The sequence below is a fragment of the Coregonus clupeaformis genome, chromosome 36 (genome assembly GCF_020615455.1).
Source record: "Coregonus clupeaformis isolate EN_2021a chromosome 36, ASM2061545v1, whole genome shotgun sequence".
NCBI classification, from domain to species: Eukaryota; Metazoa; Chordata; class Actinopteri; order Salmoniformes; family Salmonidae; genus Coregonus; species Coregonus clupeaformis.
In genome coordinates, this window is record NC_059227.1 from 35,845,524 (window position 1) to 35,861,791 (window position 16,268).

Here is a 16,268-nt window from a genome sequence, read left to right on the forward strand (position 1 = left end):
AACACAGTGGCATGACACCCCTTTCAGTTATTACATTGTTAATTTGATTCACTCTACCAAACGCAGAGAGTTATTCATGAAGAACTACAGCTTTGTCAGTTAGTATTATGCTAGAGGTAATGATATGATGATGTATTGTACAAGAGTGTGTAACAAGGTACTGTACATGGGACGTGTTAGGTACCTGTCATGGTGTTGCCACCCATGTAAGGCAGTGTGTTGATGGCTCTGAGAAGTTCGCCCCGTTTCATGTGCTGGTTGAGGTTAAACTCTGTCCTGGTATCAGTATGGTACTGGACCACACCTACCCTGGTCTTGTCCTCCCCAATCTCAAAGGCTCCCACCATGGTAGAGATGAAGCTACGGATGTATTTAAAGTGGTCTCTTCCAACGTTCCATGAACCATCAACCAGGAACACCAGATCTGCGATGGCACTGAAAGAGCACTCTGAGAGAGAGGAGGAGTGGTAGAGGAGAGGAGCGGAGGAGAAAGGGAAAGGAAAATAAAGAAATTTAGAAAAATGGAAGAGGTAAATGATTTGACCTGAAGACAAAATGTTGTCCCAGAAGCCATATCATTGACCAAAGAAAAACGTAAAGTGTGCTGTTGGTCAAATATATACTGAGTGTACAAAACATTAGGAACACCGGCTCTTTCCATGACATAGACTGACCAGGTGAATCCAGGTGAAAGCTATGATCCCTTATTGATGTCACTTGTTAACTCCACTTCAATCCGTATAGATGAAGGGGAAGAGACAGGTTAAAGAAGGATTTTGAAGCCTTGAGACAATTGAGACATGGATTGTGTATGTGTGCCATTCAGAGGGTGAATGGGCTAGACCAAAGATTGAAGTGCCTTTGAACAGGGTATGGTAGTAAGTGCCAGGTGCACCGGTTTGAGTGTGTCAAGAACTGCAATGGGGCTGTGTTTTTCACACTCAACAGTTTCGCATGTGTATCAAGAATGGTCCACCACCCAAAGGCCAACTTGACACAACTGTGGGAAGCATTGTAGTCAACATGGGCCAGCATTCCTGTGGAACGCTTTCGACACCTTGTAGTCCATGCCCCGATGAATTGAGGCAGTTCTGTGGTCAAAAGTGAACAGTAAAAGTAGCCTCCGGGGAAAAACTGCAGTCCAGCATTTTTCCCCCTTTGCTAAATGCGTAACGTTATTGTATGACGAAAACTACCCTCTTAACACTTGTGTACTACACAGGAACTATGGAATATCAATTAATATGTCTTATTGGCTAATGCAAATGCTCAGATATGACCCTAAGATGATGAAAAATGAATGCAATGAAAATTATTATGTTATTGCCATCCTTTTTGACAGAATACCATTGTCACTACCAAAATCAGACTTTTGTTTAACAGGTTGGAGGACATAGACCACCTGCACTAGACCAGAGGACGGTGTTAGGGATAGTGGCATCAACAGATCTAGTGCAGTCGACAATAATCTTATTGATGTACTTAACTTGTGCAAACTATTTGGGTGGTACTTTGAGATAGAAGCCCTCATAGTGGGTAGTCTTTGGGTGTGTCCCAAATGGCGGCCTATTCCCTGTGTAGTGTACTACTTTTGACCAGAGCCACAATAGGTGCTCCTTTGGGAACACTATGTAAGGTACAGTGAGTGAATAGCTTTGGTTTCCCTGGAGGATATTTTCGAGCTCTGTCTTCTGGATATGAATAAAGTCTGAGAGAGAGGTTTTCCCAAGCAGCAGTAAGCGCGCATCATCTGTAGGGAGGCCACAGTGCTATTGTAAAGAGATGTATCTGTAATGGTTTCCACTTCTCTCAGCCTGGCTGTCTCAGGGCCGGGCAGGCTACAGTACTCTTCAGCACCAGCACCAGAGGCCCTGCCTCCTGAAACAGCTGTTAGCTCCACACCCCTGACCACCACACTGAGCATGTGCAAACTCCCTCACTTGGCATGATTGACAGCCTGGCTCTATGACAGGCAGCTTACCAACTTAATTGCCAATGTTTTTCTAGATTTATATATAATAACGTGTGGAAACGCCCTCCAATGGCTGTTGACCATACACCAAAGGAAAGAGCCCAGGCGCAGTACGAGAAATAAAAAAGATTGTAGCCTATGAACCAACTGGAAAATGTGAACTGTTTAGTGTCAGAAAAAGCCAAGGAGGCGATGGACTTACTGACGGAGTCTGTGACCTGTGGTTTCCTGGGACCTCCTTGCACTGTGCCACTTGATTGGACTGAAACACAAGATGAAATCATATAAAACGTGAGTCAAACAAACTACTGTACTTAACCATAAGCACAACTCCCTAATGAGAGTGAATGAATCATCTAGTAGCATGAAACATTTTTTAAATAAACATATTGTCAAATGTATACATCAATTATTTGATGTGGGTGTCTTTAATAACATCAAATCCACTTGCGGTCACAACGAGCAGGCAAGCAGCCGGTTCCCAAATTATAATGGACTAATGCAATTAGTTCCGGCAATTCTCTCAGTAATCTCTAAAGACCCTAAATGGGATGCTTAGGACTGTAGCATCAGACCTAAGGGCCGGTGCCAAAGAGGCTTCCCCATGAAGCAGTGCATATTACATTACAGCATACTCTAACCACTGTTAGACTTGGGAGGTGGGGTTGCCTGTTAGGACCTATGAATTGTTATTCCTCTCTCTATACAGTCTGAATCATTCATCATTAGACTAAATAAGAAGCTGGGGGTGCGTCCCAAATGGCACCCTATTCCCTATGTAGTGCACTACTTTTGACCAGGGCCAATAGGGAATATGGTGCCATTTTGGACGCAACCTGGGTGTCTGGGTATCGCTAAGTGACTCACTTCATTCACCAGTAGTCTACATAAGATAATACATATACCAGATGTGATGGTAAGTGACTCACTTGTGAGCTGTCCTGAGGTGGGCAAACTTTGCTCTGATCCAGAGTATGAGATGATTGTTACTACATAGTCCATGTCTGGAGTGAGGTCTGTGATGGATGTCTTAGTGGCTGTGGCAGGGAGGGTTAAATCTTTTGTCGGTTTGTCTATTGAAATAACAAAGTACCAAGTTAGGAATGAAGGGTTATAGAGAATGAATATAGCAACGTATACCTTAGCACTCTTAGGCTTTGAGTGCAGTAAATGTTTAATTGTGGTGGATCCCATAATGAATTGGTCAGAACAGTAATTTGAGGTGTTTTGTTGTGTCAATGGCAGTGATTGCTTGTTGTAAACTACACAGGTAATGTTGCAGTAAAGGCAGTAAAGTTGAGAGAGATGCAGCAATACAGACCACACACCTGTGTCTGAGGCCACCTGTATCCTGAATCCCTCTATCCGTGTTAACGGTGCTTTCCATGTCATTTGTACTGTGTTCTCATTTAAAATCTTAAATCTCAAGTCTGAAGGTGGTTCAACTGCGAAAAGAAAAAGTAGCCAATGTTAATTCCAGCATTTGCTAAATAAGTGTATATATGATCAAACACAAGGTGTAGGTAGCTCATATCCCAACGATTAACACTTCAAGGTTGAAGTTATCCTGTTCATTGTTGGGGCAAACAGCAAGAGGTGACAATAACGACAACAGACATAACATTTGAGACTCGAGCAGCCATTTTGGAGAAAAATGACATTCGTTTGAGCTGTCCGGCCATGTTTGTCCGAACACAGTCAACAACTCAAGCACATATAGTGACGAGACGACAAAAGGTGGCAAGAAAATATCCAAGGGCACAATTTATTTTTATTTTTATACATTGACCAACTAACATCTTGCATGCTGATAAGGTCAACCCAACTCATGCCTAAACTGAGTCGACCGACAAAAACATACACCTTCCATAAAACTTGTGGCATTGATTTTACAATGGAGTCTTCTCATACCTTGTATACCATGGTTGTGTAAAGGCCTGCATGCAGACATACATAGACTTCAGTACATTGTTTCTTTTGATTGACCCATGTGTATGACTCCCATCCATTGCAAACCTCTTAAAAGAATACACAATGTGCTTTAAGACGCTTGTGTACATCTTTTCCAACCTCTCTAGTACTAAGTAGTGAGAATCCACAATGGATTTATTTAATTTTAAAACAAATCAAATAGACAAGCCAAACAAACCATAAATGTGATTGGTCACAGTGAATGGACTGTCTGAAGATCATGCACTTGTACATGAAAAGTTGTTTGTAACAACTTATGGAACCGGACAAAAGTTTCCATGTACAAGACGGACCAGAGAACATATTTGAGAAATATTTTTAAATGATATTCGTCTGTTGGGGGATGGGGTAAATTAACGTTATTTTGTCATAATAGCCTAAGAGTGTTATAAAGAGTAAAGTCTTAAGCAGCCTATATTATAATAACAGAATGTCTAAAAAGAACGTCTAAAACCACAAGTAAAGTAAATAAGACTACCGTATGTGTAGTGGTTAACGGTGATGAATTATGAAATCTGCTTGTTGATTAACTTTAACAAGATAGTCTATCAGTGCATAGAGGTGCATATCAGGGTTAGTATAGGATTATAGTCTATATGGGTATTTTAAATAGGGAAGCCTGTAGGGATCAAGAATATCATTCTAAAATATTGTTGAAAAGCCATGTCTCGGGACAAATTGAATGCAAAGTTGCATAGCAATTGACCTGAGTGAAGCTTGTCCAGTACAGGATATCAAAAATGAGAACCACCAACCTGGCAGATCAACTCAAGGGCCATGGTCTGCTCCTTCTCTGTTTCCAAATGGGCCCATCATAACTATATAGTACTACTCACATTGTCCTCCTTAAGAAGTTCTTAATTAAAACACTTATGAACACAAACTCACACACACATACCACAAGCAAGCGCACGCAAGTCCTGCAGGCTCTAGTTTTGTCTTATCTTGATTATTGTCCAGTCGTGTGTTAGAGTGCTGCAAGGAAAGACCTAGTTAAGCTGCAGCTGGCCCAGAACAGAGTGGCACGTCTTGCTCTTCATTGTAATCAGAGGGCTAATATTAGTATTATGCATGCCAGTCTCTCTTGGCTAAGAGTTGAGGAGAGGCTGACTGCATCACTTCCTTTTACAAGAAACATTCATGTGTTGAAAATTCATAATTGTTTGCACAGTCAACTTACACACAGCTCTGACACACTTACACCACCAGACATGCCACCAGGGGTCTTTTCACAGTCCCCAAATCCAGAACAAATTCAAGAACGCATACAGTATTATATAGAGCCATTATTGCATGGAACTCCCTTCCATCTCATATTGCTCAAATGAACAGCAAACCTGGTTTCAAAAAACAGATAAAGCAACACCTCACGGCACAATGCCTTTCCCCTATTTGACCTAGATAGTTTGTGTGTATGTATTGATATGTAGGCTACGTGTGCCTTTTTTTATTTATGTAGTTCTGTCCTCGAGCTGTTCTTGTCTATTAATGTTCTGTATTATGTCATGTTTCATATTTTGTGTGGACCCCAGGAAGAGTAGCTGCTGCTTTCGCAACAGTTTATGGGGATCCTAATAAAACACCAAAAAATACCAAATACCCACACACAACACACACACATCATCTCAATGATGAGCGAAAAGTTCATGGTCACACTTTATTTGGATTGTCCAAACAGTCCATCAACAGATTATTTGTTGATGAACAACTGTTTGCCAAGTTTACGGTTAGGGTTAGAATACGGGTTAGGGTAAGGATTAAGGTTAGGGTTAGGTTTAGGATAAGGGTTAGGGTAAGGTTTAAGGTTAGGGTTAGGTTTAGAATAAGGTTTAGGGTAAGGATTAAGGTTAGGGTTAGGTTTAGGATAAGGGTTAGGGTAAGGATTAAGGTTAGGGTTAGGTTTAGAATAAGGTTTAGGGTAAGGATTAGGGTAAGGATTAAGGTTAGGGTTAGGTTTAGAATAAGGTTTAGGGTAAGGATTAAGGTTAGGGTTAGGTTTAGAATAAGGTTTAGGGTAAGGATTAAGGTTAGGGTTAGGTTTAGAATAAGGTTTAGGGTAAGGATTAAGGTTAGGGTTAGGATAAGGGTTAGTAGAGACTTTAAATGTTACTGATAGTCTGTAGAGCATCTACAGATGGACTATCCAAATAAAGTGTTACCAAGTTCATGTCAATGATAAGATAAAAAGTGTTTTAGTTTTGTTGCTGTTATGACTCTTTCTCTTCATGTATGGTTTCTCCAAGTAGGTCAAGATTTTGGAACATACCAAAAGAGAGGCCTTCTCTTAAAAAGTATGATATGCTAACAGAATATTTTACATTTTATAGTCTGATTGACCTCTGTAATCTGCAGTCTATATGGTCTCGGGAGCTTCAGAAGAATGTTCTTTCTCAGTCTAACAGTTTCTGGAAAATAATGTTAGAGACACTCATATTTTCTCTTTCCGTTTCATCAGAGAAAAAAAGAACACGAGAAGGACAATTGGCTTCAAGCCACGTTTGTCTCCAAATTAAAGTGGAGACATACAATCGAGTTCTCGGTTAATTTGGAAAAATTGTTACATCATGGTTATAGCTTATCTATACATCACTTATGGGTAAAACATTTTTTACCTAGTTCCTCTATCATGACCTAGTTCCTCTATCATGACCTAGTTCCTTTATCATGACCTAGTTCCTCTATCATGACCTAGTTCCTTTATCATTACCTAGTTCCTTTATCATGACCTAGTTCCTTTATCATGACCTAGTTCCTCTATCATGACCTAGTTCCTTTATCATTACCTAGTTCCTCTATCATGACCTAGTTCCTTTATCATGACCTAGTTCCTTTATCATGACCTAGTTCCTTTATCATGACCTAGTTACTTTATCAGTGCCTAGTTCCTTTATCAGTGCCTAGTTCCTTTATCAGTGCCTAGTTCCTTTATCATTACCTAGTTTCATTATCATTGCCTAGTTTCTTTATCATTACCTGGTTCCTGTATCATTACCTAGTTATTTTATCATTGCCTAGTTCCTTTATCATTACCTAGTTCCATTATCGTTAACTACTTCCTTTATCATTACCTTGTTCCTTTAGGCTACTTCATTTTAGTACAGCTGAAATTCTTCCCTTCCCCAGAGAGGTACTGTAGGCATACTAGAGAAACTAAGACAGAAATTCCTATTAAAAATATCAAGCAAGTGCCCCTCCTAGCGTAAGAAAGACTTCACTGCAACTATCCATGGTTAGGTGAGTCGGCCTGTCACTAATTTCCAGACCACTATGATGGGGCCTGTTCCACTTTGAACTTATAGATTTAAATTTTTTATTTTAAACGCACTTTTTGATTGGAAAAAATTATTTTGCATTCCTCAAACTGTTTCAATATCCTACCCTAAACTACTTGTTTGAGTCAATTCAACCTGTCACAATGAATAGACAGACAAAATGTGTTCAAACGACATTTGAAATAGCCAACCTATACAAACACAACAAAAATACAAGAATCCATAGGCCTACCGATGAATCCATAGGTCTACCGAAGAAATAGGCCTATAGGCCTACATGAGATACAAATAATGTAGACATTTCTTTCAGCAAACATTTATTAATAAAATAAAATAAAATGTATTGGTGAAAGTATTTAGCTCTTCATTTCACCATGAAGAGCTAAAGAACCGAGACCATTAGCTACAGTCAGAGAAAGAGAGATGGGGGAGAGAGAGAGAGAGAGAGAGAGAGAGAGAGAGAGAGACGGGGAGTCTGCACATTTTCATTCAGTTGTGTTTAATTAACAGTAGAAAGAATTGGAGGTGAGGAGGAAAGAAAGGATGGCGGATGAGGGATAACTTTACCTTGGGCCTCGACGGAGGATAGTAGTACTGCAAGGAAGGCAGCCGCTGCCAGAGACAGCCTTATCTTCATTTTGACTCTCTTTATCTCTCTGGTTCAGCAGAACATGAATGAGGCTACAAAGGGAACGGGCAATTACGCATGCATCTCAGCAATGCTCCATCATTCCATATTGTAACTTTACCACTAGCATCAAACATTGAAATGTCATTTAATCCCAAATAAACTATAGATGTGTCATATAGCTAGTGCATTCAAAGACACGGGAAAGACAATTGAACATCTAAACGGCATTGTCTTATCATATTGTTCCAACTTAAACAGGCATTAAACAAATCGTTAAAAATAATCACTATCAACTTTTAATGCAAAGCTGCAAATCGAAAATGGTCTCTTCTACACTTTTCTATGGGATAAGCGCCCTTCCTGCAGTAGCCTATCTGATCAAAAAGGGTGTCCCCGTTGAGTCAAGACTTGCCTTGAAGAATGCGTTAGAATTGATGGAGATGGGAGTAGGCTAGAGCATGACTCAAAAGCTATAAACTATCTAACATGTACAAACTATATGAAAACCCCACCCGTGCCATTCAGGTGTCTCCAAGCACAAAATCCAGATGCAGGCTATATTTTAATGGCCATAACTCTGCTGCTGATAGAGCAATCGATTCTAAAAACTTGACCGTCATTATCAAGCATTGCATATTAATAGAAGTGCAATATCGAACACTACCAGTCCTAAGTGATAAATGTTTCCTTTCTTCTCAAATTAAATTCTAATTTACATCACACATTAGGAATTAACCTGCATGTTCAAACCGCGAAGAATATTCCAACACCGACCTATGCCCAATGCCCATGAGTCCAAGGCGCACAGCATTTATGTCATGGTTGACAGGCTACAATTATGGGCAATAATTAATTTCAAACCAACTTAACACAAAGACACATTAACACAAACGAACAATAGGCAAATAATAACAATTCTGCGCACAATATTGGGATAGCCTACTTCCCTGGTCTCCAGATGAGCATAACTCATCTCACTTTACCTCTCAGATAGCCTAAACAGTAGTCCAACCCATAATTCCATATTCAGTTAATTCATTACTGACCTGTGGAAATGAAGTTGTGTTGTCCCTCGTTTGATTTCAGAATACAAAAACAGTAAAGCCTCTTTGGATATGACCCTTCTGGTAATGATGGATAAAGGTTTAACCGGAGGAGAATCAATAGCCTAAGCACAGACGAAAACTCAGTTCTCCTCTTGCGGAGGTCCCAGATCAGAAGCCTTTTTCCAAGTGGGAAGACTCTCTACACAATCTGCTACTTAATAGGGGGCTGTTCCCAACTCTCCCTTTACTATCGTAAGCGCTTACGACACTCAGCAAGCGTGGAACCCTGCCACGGATTGATAAATGCAGCCTCTCAACGTGTGGGGATATACATTTGGAAACTTAGCATAGTTTTCTGCATTCCTTTGCAATGATGCTTCTCGATGTGCTCTATCCACAAGTCCATAGCATCTGCGTTTGGAAACCAGGAGCCGTTTTTTTTAGACAATGGAACAATAGAAAAATCTTCAACAGTCCATTTATTCAGTGACCGACTTAAGAATCCGTAGGCCTAACTATGTCCTTTTAATTTAATGGGATTTATGTCAGTAGATAAATATTTATAAACGTATTGTTATGTTATTGAAGTATTTAATAGGTCTTTGGATTCCACTCAGAAAATGTAAATACATTCTTAACACAGTATAATCATAATTATACAGGCAAGGCACGAGGAAAGGGTGATGCTTTCTGTCCTGATTCCTTCTTCAAAGTTAAATAAAAAGTTAATCCATAAACCTATAAACTGAAATGGCAAAACCGAGATAAAACAGTCATTTTGGCCTGCCTATTGAAAATAGGCTATTGGAGCAGCCTAATCCATCCTCATCTATCAAATACGTAGGCTATAGATTATATCCCTACAGATCATTTGAAAGAAGAAAAACAGTTTCAACTGAACTTTTATTCATAAAACGTGTTAATTAAATTAAAAACAGAGATAAAAATCACGTCAACTTTTTCAGATGACAGAATTCAGTTTACTGAGCATCCGCCTATCATGTGAGACCCAATCAATTCCCTTGAAGACATAGCCCTCTAGTGGCTCAAGAGGCAGAACGCGTATGAGAAAGTCCTGCATCGCTGGTTCCTTGAGCATTAGGCCTAGTTCATTCAGATAAAGCTGGGTTAAAAAAACGTTACAAACATTTCCACAAATGTCTGATGACTAAAATGGACACTTTTTATGAGCTATACACGTTGTAAGATGTGCACGCATAGCGTATCAAATCACCAACAAAAAAGTAAACAATATTGAGTAAATTGCATCTCATTACATTTTCCCATGATCTAGATTTCTGTGTAGAGTTCAAGAGACATTCCAAAATAGGAGCGTCATATTCTAATCGTAGATATACTAATTTCTTAACAAAGTATAATTTGATGACAACATTAAGACTGCCCTTGGCTTAATGTGTCCTCCTTGGTTTCTAATAATAAGGTACTAATCTCCTTTAAAGCCAGTCTGTGCAAAAGTGGGGAATGCGTGGTCACATATAGAATATAAATTACATTGTATTACTACTGCAAACACCAGTGTTTTTCCCATTGTAATGTTAAAATAACCATTGGAACTGGAGCTTAATGGTACTCTTTGATGGTGTTTATAATGAGATCTGTTGTAGTCAAAAGTTTTGAAAATGACACAAATACTAATTTTTTACATTTTCAGTCATTTAGCAGACACTCTAATCCAGAGCGATTTACAGTTAGTGAGTGCATACATTTTCATACTGGCCCCCGGTGGGAATCGAACCCACAACCCTGGCGTTGCAAGCGCTATGCTCTACCAACTGAGCTACAAAGGAGGCTGCCTCAGCCCGCTGCCTCAGTTTTGATAATGGCAATTTGCATATACTCCAGAATGTCATGAAGAGTGATCAGATTAATTGCAATTAATTGCAAAGTCCCTCTTTGCCATGAAAATAAACGTAATCCCCAAAAAACATGTCCACTGCATTTCAGCCCCGCCACAAAAGGACCAGCTGACATCATGTCAGTGATTCTCTCGTTAACACAGGTGAGAGTGTTGAAGAAGACAATGCTGGAGATCACTCTGTCATGCTGATTGAGTTAGAATAACAGACTGGAAGCTTTAAAAGGAGGGTGGTGCTTGAAATCATTGTTCTTCCTCTGTTAATCATGGTTACCTGCAAGGAAACACGTGCCGTCATCATTGCTTTGCATAAAAAGGGCTTCACAGGCAAGGATATTGCTGCTAGTAAGATTGCACCTAAATCAACCATTTATCGGATCATCAAGAACTTCAAGGAGAGAGGTTCAATTGTTGTGAAGAAGGCGTCAGGACGCCCAAGAAAGTCCAGCAAGCGCCAGGACCGTCTCCTAAAGTTGATTCAGCTGTGGGATCGGGGCACCACCAGTACAGAGCTTGCCCAGGAATGGCAGCAGGCAGGTGTGAGTGCATCTGCACACACAGTGAGGCAAATACTTTTTGGAGGATGGCCTGGTGTCAAGAAGGGCAGCAAAGAAGCCACTTCTCTCCAGGAAAGACATCAGGGACAGACTGATATTCTGAAAAAGGTACAGGGATTGGACTGCTGAGGACTGGGGTAAAGTCATTTTCTCTGATGAATCCCCTTTCCGATTGTTTGGGGCATCCGGAAAACACCTTGTCCGGAGAAGACAAGGTGAGCGCTACCATCAGTCCTGTGTCATGCCAACAGTAAAGCATCCTGAGACCATTAATGTGTGGGGTTGCTTCTCAGCCAAGGGAGTTGGCTCACTCACAATTTTGCCTAAGAACACAGCCATGAGTAAAGAATTGTACCAACACATCCTCCGAGTGCAACTTCTCCCAACCATCCAAGAACAGTTTGGTGATGAACAATGCCTTTTCCAGCATGATGGAGCACCTTGCCATAAGGCAAAAGTGATAACTAAGTGGCTTGGGGAACAAAACATCGCCATTTTGGGTCCATGGCCAGGAAACTCCCCAGACCTTAATCCCATTGAGAACTTGTGGTCGATCCTCAAGAGACAGGTGGACAAACAAAAACCCACATATTCTGACAAACTCCAAGCATTGATTATGCAAGAATGTGCTGCCATCAGTCAGGATGTGGCCCATAAGTTAATTGACAGCATACCAGGGCGGTTTGCAGAGGTCTTGAAAAAGAAGGGTCAACACTGCAAATATTGACTCTTTGCATAAACTTAATATAATTGTCAATAAAAGCATTTGACACATATGGAATGCTTGTAATTATACTTCAGTATACCATAGTAACATCTGACAAAAATATCTCAACACTGAAGCAGCGAACTTTGTGAAGACCAATACTTGTGTCATTCTCAAAACTGTATGTATATCAATTCAGGAATCTAGTAAAGACTAGATTCATTTCCATTTACAGCACTTAACAGGTTTCCATCTAATCGTTTAATGCTAAAGTAGCCTACATGTCGGATAAAAAATGTAATGTCAAGCCTGATGGAAACAGAAGAATTTAAACTTTCCAAATGTCGACAAAACTAAATACGCTAGACAAGGTTGGATCTTTTTTTGTCGATAAAATGAATTATGTTGGTGGAAACGCTTTCATGCGCAAATATGTATATAATAACCACCATATCGACGTAAACTTGGAGTCACGCGATAACATGTTGTGTGGTCCACTATGATTCCTCGAGAAACCATGCAGTTTATTAGTCTACAGATTAAATAAAGTTCACAGGGTGGTGAAGTCTTATTCTGGTGACATGATAATCGAGGTTTGGCTGCCGTTTGAAAAATGAAAATTATCTCGCTCTTTTGTCCATAATAATAATAATCTCATTATGCAGTCTATACCTGCGCTCTAGCCGACAGCGCGCAGATAGGGCTGTTGAGAGAGCACGCGCCAATACCAGAGCTATATAACAAAAAATGTTGTGAGAGAACCATCAGTAGATTTGAAAATGCGATGGGAGCCCATTTAACTTGTATATTTTATTTAACGCATTAGGTATTTTTAGGTATTTTTATGTGCAATAAGTCATCACGCAACACGTTAATTTGATGGAAACACATATCTGCTAATCATTCCCATCATGAGAATGTAATTAGTAGCAAACCAGACATGAACAAGATTAGCTATGTTTCCATTAACTTGTCCAGGGATTTTTTGTCGACATTTGGAAAGTACGCATGGAAAATATTGCCTGGTAGGGTGCGTCGCCATTTAACTATCTTGTGTCGATAAAAACAGCTGGACGTAATGACGTCACACCCCGTAATGACGACACGGTCCCTCCCTACCTTCAAGCTCACAAATTGTTTATTCAGTTTAGTTTAAGGACACAACATAACAAATGTCAGTCACGCTGCGGGTGGCCATCCTATGTCCTCCGACCACAGAACAAATGCCATCATTTTCTGTTCATTTCCCTATGTTTCTACATGTTGAATCACCACGGTTCGTCGCCACACAGCTGGTGATCTACTTCACAAAGCCGCACACGGCCAACAATCGTTTTTTTATATATATATATATTTTTACATTTTAGTCATTTAGCAGACGCTCTTATCCAGAGCGACTTACAGTTAGTGAGTGCATACATTTTAATACTGGCCCCCCGTGGGAAACGAACCCACAACCCTGGCTATGGTGTGTACTGTACTTAAAATACACATTTACACACATACAAAATGAAGGACTAATGACACTTTGTTATGAGAGGCATATTTAATCATCCTCAGTTACCATAAATAAATATTGATCCCATGAACATGAAACAGAAACCCTAACCCTGTGGACATGGAGACAACGTTTTACAACTAACAGGGTGGCATGTAGAACAAGTGAGCCCAGGAGCTGGAGTCACTCCTTCTTGAGGAAAGCTGCACAAACCAGTTCATATATGACATATTTGTATTACATTTTTTTATTTAACTAGTTAAGTCAGCTAAGAACAAATTATTATTTACAATAACGTCCTACCCCGGCCAAACCCGGACGACGCTGGGCCAATCGTGCGCCGCCCTGTGGGAAGCCCAATCACGGCCAGATTGTGATACAGCACTGGAATCGAACCAGGGTCTGCAATGACGCCTCTAGCACTGAGATGCAGTACCTTACACAGCTGCGCCACTTCGCAGATCCTGCAATAGTAATATGAGGTTATTACTAATTAAATAGTCTTATTACGAAGGTATTGAGCAACTTAAAGCGGTAATGTACAACCAGAATAAATCGTGTCTACATGGATTTTTTTTGGCTACTGGAGTAGCCTATTCCATCCTCATCAATTAAATACGTAGGCTATAAGTTATAGCCCTACAGATAATTTGGAAAAATAACAACTTTTTCAACTGAACGTTTTAATAATTAACGTGTTGATGAAAACAGAGATAAGTCACATGTCAACTTTTTCAGACGACAGAATTCAGTTTCCCGACCATCGGCCTATCAAATCAATTCCCTTGAAGACATAGCCCTCTAGCGGCTCAAGAGGAAAAATGCACGTGCAAAATTACTTAATTCTGATAAAATTCGTTTACATTTTTAACTAATATTTCATAAATGTGTGATGACAAAATTGAAACTTTTTATCTGCTATACACAATGTAAGATGTGCACGCATAGCGTTTCAAATCACCAACAAAAAAGTAAACAATATTGAGCAAATTGCATCTCATGACATTTTCCCATGATCTAGTCCGGCTTTCTGTAGGCTAGAGCTCAAGGGACATTCCAAAATAGGAGCGTCATTCTAATCATAGATATACTCATTTCTGTACAATGTATCATTTGATGACAACATTAACACTGCCTTTGGCCTAATGTGCCCTTGGTTTGTAATGATAAGGTACTAATCTTACAGACTAGCTTTAAAGCAGCCAGACTGCAAAAGTGGGGAATGCTTGGTCACATGTAGAAGATAAATTAAATTGTATTATACCAAAGTGTTTTACCATTGCAATGTTAAAATAAACCATTGAAATTGGATCTTAATGGTACTCTTTGATGGTGTTTATAATAAGATCTGTGTATGTACAGTGCATTCAGAAAGTATTCAGACCCCTTGACCTACTTTATCCACATTTTGTTCCGTTACAGCCTTATTCTAAAATGGATTAAACAGATTTTTCCTCATCTACACATAATACCCCAAAATGACAAAGCAAAAACAGGTTATACATTTTTGCTAATTTATTAAAAACAAAAATATCACATTGACATAAATATTCAGACCCTTTACTCAGTACTTTGTTGAAGCACCTTTGGCAGCGATTACAGCCTTGAGTCTTCTTGGGTATGACGCTACAAGCTTGGCACTCCTGTATTTGGGGAGTTTCCCCCATTCTTCTCTGCAGATCCACGCTCTGTCAGGTTGGATGGGGAGCGTCGCTGCACAGCTATTTTCAGGTCTCTCCAGAGATGTTCGATCGGGTTTAAGTCCGGGCTCTGGCTGGGCCACTCAAGGACATTGAGACTTGTCCCGAAGCCACTCCTGTGTTGTCTTGTTGGAAGTTGAACCTTCGCCCCAGTCTGAGGTCCTGTGCGCTCTGGAGCAGGTTTTCATCAAGGATCTCTCTGTACTTTGCTCCATTCCATCTTTCCCTCGATCCTGACTAGTCTCCCAGTCCCTGCCGCTGAAAAACATCCCCACAACCTGATGCTGCCACCACCGTGCTTCACCGTAGGGATGGTGCAAGGTTACATCCAGACGGGACGCTTGGCATTCAGGCCAAAGAGTTCAATCTTGGTTTCATCAGACCAGAGAATCTTGTTCCTCATGATCTGAGAGTCTTTAGGTGCCTTTTGGCAAACTCCAAGCGGGCTGTCATGTGACTTTTACTGAGGAGTGGCTTCCGTCTGGCCACTCTACCATAAAGGCCTGATTGGTGGAGTGCTGCAGAGATGGTTGTCCTTCTGGAATGTTCTCCCATCTCAACAGAGGAACTCTGGAGCTCTGTCAGAGTGACCATCAGGTTCTTGGTCACCTCCCTGACCAAGGCCTTCTCCCCCAATTGCTCAGTTTGGCCGGGCGGCCAGCTCTAGGAAGAGTCTTGGTGGTTCCAAACTTCTTCCATTTATGAATGATGGAGGCCACTGTGTTCTTGGGGACCTTCAGTGCTGCAGACATTTTTTGGTACCCTTCCCCAGATCTGTGCCTCGACACAATTCTGTCTCTGAGCTCTAGGGACAATTCGTTCGACCTCATGGCTTGGTTTTTGCTCTGACATGCACTGTCAACAGTGGGACCTTATATTGACAGGTGTGTGCCTTTCCAAATCATGTCCAATCAATTTAATTTACCACAGGTAAATTGTACAAACATCAAGTTGTAGAAACATCAAGGATGATCAATGGAAACAGAATGTAGCTGAGCTCAATTTTGAGTCTCATAGCAAAGGGTCTGAATACTTATGT

At 40.4% G+C, this 16,268-nt stretch overlaps 1 protein-coding gene across 1 annotated transcript in view; it reads right to left on the reverse strand.

The window, feature by feature from the left end:
• The window catches only part of LOC121552893 (collagen alpha-1(XII) chain), a 126,460-nt gene extending 117,400 nt beyond the window's left edge, over nucleotides 1-9,060 (reverse strand). The window contains exons 1-6 of the mRNA XM_041865986.2: nucleotides 8,893-9,060; nucleotides 7,783-7,896; nucleotides 3,301-3,417; nucleotides 2,902-3,045; nucleotides 2,175-2,234; nucleotides 185-448 (exon numbers count right to left, since the gene is read on the reverse strand). Of these exons, the coding sequence (XP_041721920.1) occupies nucleotides 185-448; nucleotides 2,175-2,234; nucleotides 2,902-3,045; nucleotides 3,301-3,417; nucleotides 7,783-7,852 (655 nt within the window). The 5' untranslated portion in view covers nucleotides 7,853-7,896; nucleotides 8,893-9,060. The remainder of the gene's footprint in view (nucleotides 1-184; nucleotides 449-2,174; nucleotides 2,235-2,901; nucleotides 3,046-3,300; nucleotides 3,418-7,782; nucleotides 7,897-8,892) is intronic.
• Nucleotides 9,061-16,268: the final 7,208 nt, after the last annotated feature.